We start from the raw sequence: 16,595 nt of genomic DNA on the forward strand, positions 1-16,595 counted from the left end.
GGGAAAGAGCGGGGTAGACGATTGTAAACATGGGCTCGCTACACCGGTGGCAGTGCCCCAGGGGGCAGTGCAGCAGCTCCAGGAGACTTCTGGGTAACGAGACGGGAGACAGGAAGTTCAGATCTGGAACATAAGAGGAAATCATGCATGAATAAAAAAAATCAGAGTTCTTTGTAGTACCAGGCTTTTAAATAGAGTTCTCTTTGTTACCAAGTCAGTTCAGTTAGTTAAAAGTACTGCCTGTTGGAAATTCTTCTATCGGTCAGGCATGGAATAAGAACGGAACATTATTTAGAAATGAAGATGCTTTTACATTTTTGATACTAAGATGGAACCCACAACTACTCTTTTAAGAGCAACCGGAAGCTGTCCTGAGGAAGAGGCAAGGAGAGAATAAGAGCAAGTATTCTTTAAGAACGAAGATCAGAAAGTTGTGATTTTACCAGAGAGGGTTTGTAAACTTCTGTAAGAGACAGAGAATAAAAAAGGGACTGGACTGGAGATGAAAATGAGCTTTCATTAAGTTCTTCCTAAATCTACCGGGCATTTAGAATCAATCATTTAAATCATATTTACTGAAAATAAAAAAAAGGAAAAACAAAAAATTTAAAGGGAATGAAAAGTACTAAAACCAAGGTTGTATTTTAAAAAAACTGCCCCTTGCTGTTTGGCCCAGTGGATAGAGCACTAGCCTATGGACTGAAGGGTTCCGGGTTCGATTCTGTTCACGGGCCCATGCCCGGGTTGCAGGCTTGATCCCCAGTGTGGAGGCATGCAGGAGGCAGCAGATCCATGATTCTCTCTCATCATTGATGTTTCTCTCTCTCCCTCTCCCTTCCTCCCTGAAATCAACAAAAAATATATTAAAGTAAAATAAAAATTAAAAAACTGGATTACGTGGTAAATTTTACTTGGGTGTATTTTTCCACAATAAATAAAAGAACACCGAAACAGGCGGCATGAGACACAATTCCTCAGTTCACTGGACGGGGTGGAGCAGGAAGGGAGGACCCCGTACCTTTGAGGAAACGGTGGTAGTAGTGATGCAGGCTCCGCATGGCCAGCTCTTGCAGCGGCAGGATGTGGTCCTGCTCCGTCCCGATGGCCTTCACCTCGGCGGGGAGGAAGACGGTGAGGGGCCCGGATGAAAAGGACAGCAGCTTCCCCTCGGAAACTTGGACGGGAGCCCCACAGCTGCGGAGAGACAGGCATTCACGGCCGGGTGAGCAACGAGGACAGGCAGACACGTGCCAATAAAAATGTGTTCGTCAAAATATACATTGAACATCTGAAGACGCCGCTGAACTGCCAGGATGACCCGCAAAGCGAGCAGATGCTCTCCCGGGTTCCTTCACAAACCTGGCACAGCCCGGCCAGTGTGGCTCAGTGGTGAGTGTCAATCCAGGAACCAGGAGGTCACGGTTCGATTCCCAGTCGGGGCACATGCCCGGGTTGTGGGCTCGATCCCCAGTAGGGGGCGTGCAGGAAGCAGCCCATCAACAATTCTCTCTCATCATTGATGTTTCTCTCTCTCTCCCTCTTCCTTCCTCTCTGAAATGAATAAAAATGTATTTAAAAAATAATAACAAAAATTAAAAATAAAATAAATAAAACCTGGCACAGAAATCTACATTCGCCAGTTGGAACTCAGCTAAACCATTGCCGAGGTCCAGTCACTTCCAGGGAGGACAGACTTTGAAGGAACTTTCCTTCCCAGGACCCACACGGTATGTTTTGTGAGCTCTATTTACCCTCATTTTATGACCCTCTTCACGTTTATGTTTATTGACATTTTCAAAATTAAAAGGAAAAAAAGGACGTGCTGTTAGGTTCTAGTACCGAGGTTTAGTAGAACTTTCTGGCGTGGAAAAATACCCTGCAGAGCAAATAGATTTTTAGTAGTAGAAGATACCTTTACTGGAGCCTTTCATAAACTTGCAGTGAAAATATTCTTGGCCAAACCTACTGCCTAAGCCAAGCCACACCCTCCTCCCTGTAGCCACGCATAACCAGGAGGCACAGAAGGCCTTGTTCCTGCAGGGTTACCCAAACTCCGAGTCTGACCTCATTCCACCTCCTGCCTGCAACCACTGGGTTACCTGAAAGTCTTCACACGTTCCTCCTCTAATGAAGGGACAGACCTTGGCTCTCCCGACATCACCTGGGACAACCTCCCCAACCTCCACGGGAAACGGGCCATGACGGAGCGCGCACAGGGGTGGCAAGAAGCCCTTGGCTCGCTGGTTCATTAGGAAGGCCCCTCGTTTGCTCATTCCTTCCACTAGAAAAGGTTCCCGGAGAACAAACTCTTCGCCAGTTAATCAAGATACTTAAAGAAACAAACAGCCCGGCTGGTGTGGCTCAGTGGTTGAGCATCGACCTATTGACCCAGGAGGTCATGGTTCGATTCCCGGTCAGGACACATGCCTGGATTGCAGGCTCGATCCCCAGTAGGGGGCGTGCAGGAGGAAGTCAATCCATAATTCTCTCTCATCATTGATGTTTCTCTCTCCCTCTTCTTTCCTCTCTGAAATCAATAAAAATATATTTTAAAAAAAGAGAGAGAACAAACTAACAAGATGACTCCCTTTCCTTGGAAAATGAATGATTACAATTATTCTGATGTTAGTCAGAGAAGATGGAGTGACTGACCCTGTCCAGGGAATGAAGATTTTGAGATTTTTCAGAGGAGAGAACATGTGACCTAGAATCAGCTGATGTCACCCATCCGATTTCTCCACTCAGCTCAAGAAAGAGAGCTCAGAAGGCCACTCTGGGACCCTTTAACAGGCAAAACTCACATTCCAAAGGGAACGGCTACTCTAAATGCTAACGTTATAGTTTAGTTTTCATAAAGGAATGTCTCCTGTGAGTTCAAGGAAATTCACTACAGAATAGATTTTTTTCTAAACAGCAAAGCAACTGGAACAGTCAGACACTTCAAAAAAACCCCAAAAAACTGGAGGACAAATACCACCCGATTTTAAGACTGATTGTAAAACCCTGGTAATCAAGGCTATGTGTTACTGGTGTCAAAACGGACGAAGAGATGAATGGGGCAGACAGAGTAACAAGAAATAGGCCCACACCTATGTGGACAACTAATTTCCAACAAAGGTACAAAGGCAATACAGTGGAGAAAGGTTAGGGTGTTAAACAAAGGGTGTCGGAACAACTGTATACCCATAGGCAAAAAAAAAAGCCTGCCTGGCAATACCGTAGACTTTGCTTGTTGTTCTTTTTAAAGATATATATTTTTATTGATTTCAGAGGAAGGGAGAAGGAGATAGGACCATCAATGATGAGAGAGAATCATTAATCGGCTGCCTCCTGCACGCCCCACTGGCGATCAGGACTGCAACCCGGGCATGTGCCCTGACCAGGAATTGAACCATGACCACCTGGTTCATAGGTCGACACCCGACCACTGAGCCACGCCGGCCGGGCATAAATCAGTAGGCTTTGACTAAAGCTGACTCATCTCTGTGACGTGAGGGAGCCGCATGCAGTCAGTTGAAGGCCTTAGAGAACAGGTGCCTTGAGGAAGAGGGAGTTCTGCCTCTGGTGTCTTCAGCCTCAAGCTGCCTCATCAGCTCTTCCCCGGGCTGCCTACAGATTTCAGACTTCCAGCCTTCACAATCAGATGAGCCCATTTCTTTTTCATTTTTTATCTTTTTTTTTTAAACATATTTTTATTGATTTCAGAGAGCCATGGAGAGGGAGCAAGAGAGGTAGAAATATCAATGATGAGAGAATCATGGATCGGCTGCCTCCTGCAGTCCCCCTACTGGGGATCGAGCCCAAAATCTGAGCAAGTGTCCTTGACCAGAATCGAACCCGGGACCCTTCAGTCCACAGGCCGACACTCTATCCACTGAGCCAAACCAGCTAGGGAGAGCCAATTTCTTAAAATAAATTAATATCCCCCTCCCCACCCACCCCCTCACCTCATTCTATTGGTTCTGTTGCTATGGAGAACACATGGTAAAAGAGTGTTTGTTCCCAAACTTTATAGCCACACTGTAGTATGAGAACCCCGAGCAAAGCCATAAAACAATGAGACAAGCCAATCCTTCGTGAGTATTTACTTCACACTGTTATTGCCTTGGCGGCTGCTGTTCTTAACCCAATTGCAGACGGACTCTGCGTGGAACCGCCTGAAGAATTTAATAACATAGAGGAACAAATAAAGGTTTAGAAAACTCAAAGCCAGATTTCCCCTAATGCTCTCCTGGTCTCCAATAATGAGAAAGACAGGGATCTGACTGAAACTACTACCAAGGCTCACTAGCAAGTAAGTGGATCCTCGTTTTGCATAAGGTCTAATTTCCCTTTGACAATTTTCTTAGCAGAAGTTCCTACTCTTCGTGACTGGATGGAAAGAGCTAATTAAATCCATTTTAGGATCCATCTATTAAATGCCTTCTCTGCCTAAGATGGAGGAGAGCAGCAGGTCTATGGGATGCAGGCTGCAAGGGAGGCAATGACAGGGGTTAGGGACCTTTTTGCTGGCCATGGCCTACCTCCCTTGACCTCATCAGAGACTAAATAACACCCACAAAGTGATGCAGGAGAGGAAAAGGTCTTTTCTTTTCTTTTTCTTTTTAGTATATTTTATTGATTTCAGAGAGGAAGGGAGAGGGAGAAAGAGAGCTAGAAACATCAATGATGAGAGAGAATCATTGATTGCCGCCTCCTGCATGCCCCACACTGGGGATCGAGCCCACAACCCAGGCATGTGCCCTTTGACCAGGAATCGAACCGTGACCTCCTGGTTCTTAGGTTGATGCTAACTACTGAGCCATACCAGCCAGACCTTTTAAAGAGCAATTCTGGAAGAGAAGCACCAGAATTGCACCTGTGACAATGCAGGCTGAGTTAAGCCAACAGACTAAAAATGCCTCTGGGCCTTTCTCAGTGGGACTGCCTACACTCCCAACTACCACTGTTAGAAAGCTGACTGTGTGGTGCTCTCCTTCTAATAACAATTTTATCTTCTTATTGCTAGTATCCAAGGAAAATGTTACCACACTATTAATAACAACAATAAAATGAGGGCTACTAGCTAAAAATCTGCATAGTTTGCAGTACCATTTATTTTTCTCAAAGATTTGGAGCCCCCAGAAAATTCACTTTCTCTGCTACCAGACACCAAGTCAAGGATTAAGACATCTCTCCCTGCTCAGAACAAACAGAACGTTCTGGCCGTCAACAACATCCACATCTCAACACGGGAGCAGAAGGCCCGCTCCCTCAATCGTGGCGCAGCCTCAGTCCATTGCAGCGCCGTCTCTGGAGGCCCGGCCTGGTGCGATAACACGGCCTCATCCTCGGGGCTGGCCTGCATCAGGCCCTGGATCTCGGTGATGGGGCATCTCCCTCCCCCGGGAGAAGTGGGCCATCGTGCGGATCCTGGAAGACCGCGTCAGGATCAGTGACTGACTGAGGGAGTCACAGCTGTCACACCAGCTGTAGAAACCGCTGAGCCTCACAACTCCACTGACTTCGCAGGGGCTCTGCAGTCACCGCCCGGCTGGTATTTCATCAGCCTGCACAGGCGCTGATCTCATCTAGGACCCTCCTAAGATCACAGCCCTGAGATTTCTCCTAGGGGAGGCCACTACGCTCTCCGGAGAGCGATCGCTGCTCGATGTCCATCCCCCGGAGCCATGCCGGCAGGGGGACAGCTGTGCACAAGCTGATGGCCATCCCCTCTCTGGCCAGAACTGCCGATGGTAAGAAGCAGGTTAGGCAGGGTGTTGGGGATTACGAGAGCAGAGTCAACCGTGCTAAGTGGCCTCAGAGGTGTTCCAAGCGTCCTTTGGCTGTTTTAAGTGAGGGAAGCAAGGGGCCAGTCAAAAGCAGGTTCTGGAAGCTGGGTTGTCCTACATTAACCCCAAACCCCTCTGGGAAGCATTTTAAGGTGGGTCCGACCCACTATTGCGGGAGGAGCTAAAGCTGTCTTTTTTTTTTTTTTAATATGTTTTATTGATTTTTCAGAGAGAGAGGGAGGGAAGGGGTGGGGAGAGAAAGAGGCATCAATGAGAGACACATCGATCGGCTGCCTCCTGCACACCCCCTACTGGGGATGGAGCCTGCAACCCAGGCATGTGCCCTGACTGGGAATGCAACAGCGACCTCTTGGTTCATGGGTCACTGCTCAACCCACTGGGCCACGCCAAGAGGGCTGAAGCCATCTTTCTAAAAGCCCGACTGAGAAGAAAAGGTTATTGCGGTTCTGAAAACAACTGCCTCTCATTCCCCATTAAGTGAAACATCTGCTTTGGTTGCCAGAATCATGATCTGCATGAGGGGCTATTGCAGACGTTGAGTTCTGAATAGTCCAAGTGGTACCGTTCCAGATCCGAGGGGGTCACTGCAGTGGAGGACTGAGGAGGACAGCGTTTACGTCACTGCTGACACGCCCGTTCTGTGACTGATCCTGAGCTTAGAATGAGATGCAGAGATTCATTTTTTACTTGTGTCCTGTCTGAACTCCCAGCTGACTGGCGGAACTTGAATGACAGCGCTCTAACCTGCTTGCCCCAAATGCTTAGCTTCTAAAGGTATGTGGTTTAGCATATTCAGGCCAAAGATAAAATTGAGCAGGATTATCAAAACAGTCCATCTCTCCCTAAGTGAGACCAAGACCAAATAATGAAACAGAAACCAAGGCAGCAAAGAGCTGGGCACAGGCTGACACGGGACGTCCGCTCACCCATTGCACCCGACGACCTTGTTGTACAGGTAGGACGGCAAGCCTTTCAGGTGGGCGTTGTTATCCACGTACACGTACTGCAGTTCTCGCGATCGACCTAGATCTGGACCAGAAAGCAAAGTACCATCACTCCTGTAACCGCGCACCAATACAACATGAAACGGAAAATTGAATGAAACGACTCTGACACAATCCAAATACGCTCTCGGCTCAGATGTGCCTTTTAGAGTCCCTAGGGGGCTAAGGAAGGAGTCCCTGCTTGAGCTGACCAGCGGTGAGGCGTGTAGGACGCTCATCACGGGAGCACCATCTCAGAGTCAGACGCCCAGGGTTTGAATTCTCCTTCTATTTACAAAATGTGTGTCCTCAGTGTCCCCATCTGTACAAAGGGGGGATAATGCTGCCTCTTAAATTCAGTGGGCATTACTAACAGAGTTTCTAAATTGTCAAGCAGAATTCTTGGCACACAGCCTCCTCCAATACCTGGCAATTATTATTATTCTCGTGATTATTAGTAAGGGACATATTTGGAGGTGTGCCCTCCAGGAGAGGGTCAATTATGAGAGAATTCTCACCCTAGCTGGTTTGACTCAGTGATCAAGCGTGGGCCTTCAGACTCAAGGGTCCTGGGTTCGATTCCAGTCAAGGGCACGTACCTCGGTTGCAGGCTCAATCCCCGGCCCTGGTCAGGGCGCGTACAAGAGGCAACCAATCGATGTCTCTCTCTCATCATTGATGTTTCTCTCTCCCTTCCTCTCTGAAGTCAATAAAAATACATTTGAGAAAAAACACCAGAAAAATATTTCCAAGGGGGAAAATGAGCAAACATATTATCATGAAAAAAATTTTAACTTGATGAAGCGCATCAGCAAAAGGTACTGGCGCTCTTCTGGACTTGAACTACACAGAAGAGGGTTGGAGGCAACGGCCTTGGGAGAGGGTGATTCATCCACTTGAGCCAAGGACACAAAATGGGACATGGCAGAGGAGGCGCCTCTCTCCTCTGAGCTACACGGAAGGGAGAGCGCGTGCAATTAGAGGAGGCAGCATGCAAAGACCCCAGCACAAAGCTACATTAAGCTGGCACTGGCTGCTTCCGATACCCTGAGCCTTCGTTCCTATCCTGGGTGCAGAGGAAACAATGAGGAGTCGATGGTGTAAAACGCAGCTGGCTTAGATCTTATCGTGGGCTTTCAGTTCCAGGGAGTTCTCTCTGCGCCTCTTCGGCTGGGGGTGTTATTGTATACAGTAGGCTCGTGATGGAATGAACTATTTTCTTTTTTTAATGTTTTTTTTTCCTGCTGTTGTTAATCCTCACTCAGGGATATTTTTTCCATCCATTTTTAGAGAGAGAAGAGAGGGGGGGATGAAGGGAGGGAAAAAGAGAGAGAGAGAGAGAGAGAGAGACAGAGACAGAGAGACAGAGACATAGATGTGAGAGACATGACTGACTGTCTCCCACACCCACCCCAATCGAGGGCGGGGAGCAAACCTGCAACCCAGGTATGTGCCCTTGATCAGGAATCAAATCTAAAACCCTTCAGTGCATAGTCCAGTGATGGCGAACCTATGCCATGCGTGTCAGAGGTGACACGTGAACTCATTTTTTTGGTTGATTTTTCTTTGTTAAATGGCATTTAAATATATAAAATAAATATCAAAAATATAAATTTGTTTTACTCTGGTTGCAAATATCAAAAAATTTCTATATGTGACACGGCACCAGAGTTAAGTTAGGGTTTTTCAAAATGCTGACACGCCGAGCTCAAAAGGTTCGCCATCACTGGCATAGCCTGACACTCTAACCACTGAACACCTCTGGCCGGAGCTGAACTATTTTCTATTGAAGCTGAAAGAAAACAGGAATCGACTGTGCTAAAGTCTATTACGTGTTAGCCAGTATACCACATGGCTGTGAGTTTTTAATACAAATATTTAAACTTGCCAAGTAACACAATCTCATAGAGAGGATGAAAAAACAGTAGTGAACTGACACGATGATGTGGGCTTTAGAGTCAGAACTGGGTCTGAACCCTGGCTTTCCACCTTCTGCGTGCTTCGTGCTGCTGGGGGAAATGCCAGTGCCTGTCACCTCCTCTGTGAAAAGGAGAGAATAGGACCCAGGCCGCAGGCTCATTATGAGGGTTCAACAGTGCACACAATGCCAACTCGATCCCCTGCATACTAATGGGCGCTCAATGCATCTTCGTTTCTTTTACCTCTCCCTTCTGGATATAAAGAGAAAAATCACAAAAGACTGCGGAATTTCAGAGAACCAGGCCACTCCTGCATTAGCTGACACAGCACGGCCTGCTGGCGAGGCAGCGACACCTAACACCCAGCAAGGTCACGGGCTGTAGGAGCAGCGCTGTGACAACCTCAGGAGCACGCAGCCGGAGAGCTGTCCGCCGGCAGAACCTCCAGCACACGGAGTGGTCTTTCTGATCATATTGAGGCTGACGTGTAAGTGCTTTCTGCAGGGAAAAGCTTTGAGCTATTCTATTCTGAAAAGAGAAAATTTCCACTCAGTAGCTAACTTTGTGAATCTTTTTTTAAGAAATGATTTCAGAGAGGAAGGAAGAGGGAGAGAGAGAGAGAGAGAAATATCGATGATGAGAGAGAATCGCTGGGGATGGAGCCCACAAGCCGGGCATGGGTCCTGACTGGGAATCAAACCATGATCTCCTGGTTCATAGGTTGATCACTGAGCCGCACTGGCCGGGCAATAATTACCTTTGGAAGGTATCAGCGACCCACTAGCTAATGAGCTGGTGCGTTTTCTTCCTTCTGTTAGTTTTAATGGACCAATATCTTGCAATAAAATATGTCATGCATAACACCCTTCCTAGTTCCTGTGCGAAAATGCTCAGGACGTGAACTTCATAAAGCAAGGAAATGAACATCTGCACAGATGCGAGAGCCACAAAGAACTTCTTCATGTGGCTTTTTAAAGTGTCTAAAGTGTTTTCCTTTTTTCCTTCCAGACGCCCAGATCAAAGTATTGTGACTTGCAAATTAGCAAAAGCTAGCGGTCTTGCACAGACTCCAACTCTTTTTCCTTGAACTTCAAGGCTCCGGCATATGCGGCCCACATGGCGGCCGAGGGAACAAAAAGGTCTTATGTGTGGGGGTGCTTGCTGTTGAGCTGCCGTGTCAAAGCAAGCACGGCACCGCAGCCCGGGCCAGGACCAACAGGATCTGTTTACCGAGACCTGACCAGGGTGAAACTCATTTCTTTTATCAAAGATGAATGATGGATTCTCTTCAAGAAAATGACAAGCCAAAAGGGACAGCACCATGAAAGCAACAGACCAAAATAGGTTGTTCAGAATGCTCTATCGATATTATACCAATAATCAGAGTTTGATCGATTGGATATCTAATTAGCCATAATTACATTTTTAATGCCTATAAAATGTGGGTATCTTCGTAATGAATTTAGAGTAATTTATAGTCTATTCGGAAAATACTTTAAAGGTAATATAAATTACCTACATGAGCCCAGTCAGTGTGGCTCAGTGGTTGAGCGTCGACCCATGAACCAGGAGGTCCAGTGCCCATGCCCAGGTTTTGGGCTCCATCCCCAGAGTTGGGTGTGCAGGAGGCAGCCGATTAATGATTCTCTCATCATTGATGTTTCTCTCCTTCTCCTCTCCTCTCTCTGAAATCAATAAAAACATATTAAAAACTAAAAAATAAATTACCTACATGAGGCCTTTTACAAAGAGAACTTCTCAACCACTTTTTCAGAATAATGAATTTTTTAAGTGCTAGCTTCTTCAAATACTCACACGCTCCACAAAATCTTTTACATAATCATATTCTTTCCGATCTATTCAACTTTTGCTAAGTAAGATTTCACAGTGAATTGTAATTTAATCAGATGTTTTATACAGAGTGAATCAACAACTGTTAAATTACAGTAAGTGGATTTTAATGAATTTGAATGACTGAAGTGTGCCTTTGTTGTTGGTATAAATATGCAGGTGTCAGTATCTCGAAATCGAATTCTGTCCCACAGTTCAGGTAACAAAGACATTATTACAAGCAATGGGCTCGACACTGTGCTAGGTTCTTGGGGCACAAAAGGGAAGACACACAGCTCCAAGCCTTGCTTTCAGTCTTGGGAAACAATAAAGGCAGGTTATACTGACTGCGTGCTTATGCAGTATTTACGAGCGATAGTGTTTTAAAAGAATCTTCTTTAATTCTCAAGAGCAGTATGAAGTAGGTATTGATATTGCCCTGTTACTGAGCCTTATACAAACGAAAAAGCCTTCCAAAGCCCCAGCTCACACAGCTCTCCAGCGGCAGAGCTGGAGTTTAAAGGTGGGGCGGCCTGCTTCGCTGTGAGTTAGACAACCTCCGTCAACAGATCACCCCACAGAAGCAGGGCGCTCCCCTGTAACCAGGAAATGGTACCATCAAGCAGGCTGCATGGGTGCTGTGGGTGCCCCAGGACTGGCACTGTGCCCAGTGTCCAGGTGAGACGTCAGGAGGCACTGCCAGAGAGCTGAGTGATGAACAACGTGTCCAGTTCCTTTAGAGGCCCAGATCACTGTGAGCTAGTTCTGTCTTCCGGATTAGGGCAGGGATTTCAATAAACCCCAGGAATTCCTTCAGGGAAGATCCTAGCGAAGGAGGCTCATGCTGACTGTCCAGCACAGACTGGGGGCGGTTTTGTACTGAAATTTTCTTAAGTGGCACTTTTGTTTCTTACCAGTTAAAAGAATTCAATTCTCAGTGAAAATAAATGTATTGTTTTATTAAAGGCCAATGCTTGTTTACATACTAGTGTATTATGTCAGAATGGGCCAACTACACAAGTCAGCAGTGGAGAATGTTACTAGCCAGAGTGACATCTCTTGTGTTTGTTCATTTGTTTTTCACCTGAGGACATTTTCCCCTTGATTTTGAGAGAGAGTGGAAGGGAGGGGGGAGATAGAGAAAGAGAAACATCGATGTGAGAGAGACACATTAACTGGCTGTCTCCCGCAGGCTCCCTGGCCTGGGATCAAGCCTACAACCAAGGTACATGCCCTTGACCAGTATAGAACCCGGGACCCTTCAGTCCATGGGCCGATGCTCTATCCACTGAGCCAAACCGGCTAGGTTCAGAGTGACATTTCTAGCTCAGTCTTTAAAAATGTCTAGTCTGCTTACCTGGCAATGCTAATCATTAGAACACCCGATACAAATGTTTCCACATAGAAGCCCATATCTAACAGATATATCTGTACTAGTGGCCACCCTTTCATGTTGCTCGATAACCCGTCAGTTGCATGGTTATCTACATTTAAAATATACTACATATGTGTACATATGCATACAGGGTGTCCCAAGAATGCACACGCACTTTAACCGCTGATGGCTCAATTTTGAACATGAAATGTATTTTGATAAACATGCCTTTACAATTATTCAAAGTGTGTAGACATTTTTGGGGGATACCCTATATATGTCAATCCTTTTTCAGAGTAAATCACCTCATATTTCACGTTTTGTCCCTAATCATGTTTTTTGCACAGATTTTTTTTTTCTTTTAATCTCAAACCCTGAAATGAACTTCGTTACCTGGGCAGGATCCTGCCTTCTTCATGGCAAAGATGAACTGAGAGAGGAATCTTCAAGACAAACAGAATGAAGAAAACTAACTCCTCTTTCCCAGTCAAGGAGCCAAAGGTGTCCTAGCTTACTCCCTGGCCTCTTTGCCTTCTCGTACCCACGCGCTCACTTACCAAGCGGCAAAAACGCAAGCCGGTTTCCGGCCATGGAGAGCTCATTGAGGCTGGGCAGCTGGCAGAGGTGGCGCGGCACACACCACAGCCGGTTTCGGTCCACGGTGAGGTACTGCAGAGAAAGGCACAGGTGAAGCCTCTCGGGTAAAGCTAGCAAACGATTGGTAGAAATGTCTAGTGTCTGCAGCTCCTTCAAATCGCCAACCTCTACAACCAAAACCAAAATTAAGATAAATCGCATCCTGGTTACATGAGTTAGGTTGAGCAAATCAAATGAATCAATACCGCAACAGTTCAACCAAATGACACCAGTAGCTGCAGCTATTCCCATAGATATGAATGCGGAGGTTGAGATCGAGTATGCAAATGATCCAACCTGGGCAGGTGTCTTTAAAGGAGCCTGCCAGAATTGTTTTTTTAAATATGTTTTTTATTGATTTCAGAGAGGCAGGGGGAGGGAAAAAGACAGATAGAAAGAAACATCAGTGATGAGAGAGAATCATGGATTGGCTGCCTCCTGCACAACCCCTATGGGGATGGAGCCCACAACCCCAAGCATGCGCCCTGACCAGGAATTGAACCATGACCTCCTGGTTCATAGGCCGACGCTCAACTACTGAGCCACACTGGCCGGGCAAGTATTATGTTTCTTTTTAATAAAATTGTCTATAATTAATTTTATCCTTAATAGATTTAACACTACTGACACCTTCAAAAATATTCATTGATAAGTCATCTTGGTATTAGTGTGATATTACTGATAGAGCGTCTCAATGCATTCTTTTTAGAACATTAGTGGGATCTTACTCTTCCCAGCTGGTCTCCCTGTCAGCACCCCACTCCCCAAGGAGTAAACATCCGTTTGCAGACTGTATTTCCTCAATGTGGCTAGAATAATCCTAACTTCACGGCTGTCTGCATGGTTTCCTTTTATGCTACACCTACAATACCTTCCAACTTTGCAGCTACTTATAGAATATCCCGAAAATGACTTCCCTGTTGCCAACGCAGTAATTACTTACACGAAGCATAAAAATAACACACGAGAGTGCCATTTCTACAGAGAAAGCAGTCGGCTCCCTGGACCATCATTCTCTGCTGATGCACACGGACCTCATCTGAAATTTAAATGGGAATGGGAAGGAAGCCACCCATTCCATGCCAGGGCAGTGACCACAGAGTCAATAACAGGGCATGGTATTTTTCAAGCACTGGCTTTTTCCGGTGCCACGAAGACAGCTCTAATGGGAGCTGCCAACCACAGCAGGTAGGGGAGAGCACACAGAGACAAGAGGACAATATTTCAGGGCCAGGTTCCATTCTGCGTAGCGGCGTGTCCCTCTCTATGCTCACTCGCTCGCTCTAGATTGGCGGTGGAAGGCTCATACTGATACGTAGAAATACATTCGAGCCATAACCCTGTCACTCATCAGCCGTGCCACTTGGGTTATTTATTCAAATATTTAGATCTGGTGGTTTGATGTTTAAAAAATCATCTACAGCCCAGCTGGCATGGCTCAGTGCTTGAGTAGCGACCTATGAACCAAGAGGTCATGGTTCAATTCACAGTCAGGGCACATGCCCAAGTTGCGGACTCTACCCCCAGTAGGGGGCGTGCAGGAGGCAGCCGATGGATGAATGATTCTCTCTCATCACTGATGTTTATCTCTCTCTCCCTCTCTGTTCCTCTCTGAAATCAATAAAAATATATTTTTAAACTAAAATAAGAAATCATCTATAAAAACACCAGAATAACATGTACGTAAAGTGATTAAATGAAATATCCATAGATTCAACAAGACATGGCAGAAAACAATTATTTTTCAGCTCATTAAACTACACAATATTCTCAATGTAAATTCTAAATATAAGTGCCTTTTTAATTATGCAGTTTTATCACAGAATCAATTATGAACACAGTATGTTCATGTTTGTTATGTCTAACCTAGAGACAGGAGCTCTTAGAAAGTAGATGATCTTTCAGAAAATGGGTAGGACTACCTTGGTGAAATAAAAGAATGAAAACCAATCGTACGGAACTTGCTATATATTCATAAGAATGTGTGGCAGGTTATGTTTAATAACAAACAATCACAAGAAAGAACAAAATTAACAATACCAGAAAGCTCACTGAAAAAAAAAATCTATTAACTATGCATTTGTCTAATAGACGTAATAGCAAACAAGCAATTAAGAAGGCCTCTTAATTAGGAAAGACGATTACATAGTATTTGGGAGTTTTCAAATAAAATGCTCTGAAACCCACGACATCGGAGAAACACAACGGACACTGATAGGACTTAAATAGTTACGTCTGGGTGTCAGACTTGGCAACTAATTCCCAATAGAAATTTTAAAATGTGAAAGACATACTTCAAAAAATAAATCACAGTTGTGACATTTTACCTGGTGCTTTTTGTGCGATTAAATTATGCCCTGAAGTTTCTTTCAATGTCATTCAAAATAAGTTACTTACCAGGTGTTTATTGGTTATCTAACCAAATGGTTGATTTGACCCTAGTAAAATGCCCTGAGACTACTATAGAAGATAAGAAAACGTTTCTTGAAAGTGCTCTCCCTGAGGGCCAACTATAATCTAACCCACCGGTAGACTGAAGTGGCCTCTATCTCTTCTTTAGACACAGCCTGTCTTTGAAATGGAAAAGCATTTATTCTAAAACTTAGCATCTGTGTCATTGCTTTGTGTCAATACACGAATTGCTACTTAGAAAAACCCTTTATTGTCTTCGTTCGGCAAGATTAATGGAGACCACATACGCCGATTTTCATTTCTATGTTGTATTTTAGTGATTGTCTGCTTCCCAGATTTCTTCTAGGTAGGCTATTTTTCCTCTTCACCGAGGTAGCACAATGGAGTCTTTGACCTGAATGAGATCACCAGGTGTCCATTGTTGGCATAAAACTATTATAACCGCTGCCTCAAGAAATATCAAAGCATCATAGTCCAGCATAAAAGCTTATTTTTTATTTTATTACTTTGAAGAGAATAACTACAAATAATCCGTATCACACTATCTGAATAAAATATCATTATAATGATTGCTTTCATTTCACTTTCTAAACTCAAATTAGTATAGGGAGTCCGGCTGGTGTTGCTCAGTGGTTGGGCATTGACCTATGGACCAAGAGGTCAAAGGTTCGATTCCCAGTCAGGGCACATGCCCGGGTTTCGGGCTCAAATCCCAATAGGGGGTGTGCAGGAGGCAGCCGACTGATGTTTCTCTCTCATCGATGTTTCTCTCTCTCTCCCCCTCTCCCTTCTTCTCTGAAATCAATAAAAATATATTACATAAATGGCTTAAGAATATTTCAAAAGAGTGGGGCCGAAGGTGGTGTGAAGAGCTGGGTGAAGTCTCTCCACCAAAAACAAGCAGAACACTGGACAGAACTGTAAAGAATCAACTATTTCAGGACTCTGGAAACCACCCAAAGGCAGGCAAATTCGTAAGTGTCTATTCTTGGGAACCTGTTAAAGCTTCATTCAAGAACAGTGGGAGTCTGCAGCCTTTTATTGCTTGGGGTAGCTCCTCTCCAGTCCAGGGCCCGAGCTCAGTCTCAAAAATGCGAGCTTACCAAGGCAGGGCTGCCGAGGAATGGCTAGGACAGCCAGCAGCCTGCAGGCAGAGAGCATCCTTGACTTGGGGGTTGGGGGAAAATCTCACAGCTTTTTTTTTTTTTTCTTAGCTAAAAGTGGCAAATGGAATGAGGAAAGCACGTGCTTTGCTAGCCTGGGATTGCAGACCCCGCTGGAATGAGTGTTTGAACAGCCATAAATTTAATTGGGCGATTCTGGAAAGGAGAGAGCAGATGAAGTGCTAGATATGCTCTCCACAAATCCTTCCACAACCGAGGAACCGTGTGTCCGAGCAGGGAAGACCCGAGAGTCTGCACAAAGTCAACAGCAGGGCAGATGTGACAGCTGACACCCTCTGAAGGCACTTGACAATCCACACACATTTCAAGTCGCGTAAGACAGGAGCCTCGCGGGCTGGAAGTGTTTGAGCGAACTTTCCAAATCAATGGCTGCTCCTCAGCTATACATAGTGGCTGCCCCTACGGAGCCAGGTTAAAAAATACAAGACTAAACTCTGAGCAGCTACATACCACAGAGGGGGAAA

At 45.4% G+C, this 16,595-nt stretch overlaps 1 protein-coding gene across 1 annotated transcript in view; it reads right to left on the reverse strand.

Moving 5' to 3' along the window:
• The window catches only part of LRRC28 (leucine rich repeat containing 28), a 38,568-nt gene that overhangs the window by 5,370 nt on the left and 16,603 nt on the right, over positions 1-16,595 (reverse strand). The window contains exons 5-7 of the mRNA XM_015569127.1: positions 12,457-12,663; positions 6,719-6,821; positions 1,019-1,194 (exon numbers count right to left, since the gene is read on the reverse strand). Coding sequence (XP_015424613.1) covers positions 1,019-1,194; positions 6,719-6,821; positions 12,457-12,663 — 486 coding nt within the window. The remainder of the gene's footprint in view (positions 1-1,018; positions 1,195-6,718; positions 6,822-12,456; positions 12,664-16,595) is intronic.

This window comes from Myotis davidii, unplaced genomic scaffold (assembly GCF_000327345.1).
Source record: "Myotis davidii unplaced genomic scaffold, ASM32734v1 scaffold164, whole genome shotgun sequence".
Classification (NCBI taxonomy): domain Eukaryota; kingdom Metazoa; phylum Chordata; class Mammalia; order Chiroptera; family Vespertilionidae; genus Myotis; species Myotis davidii.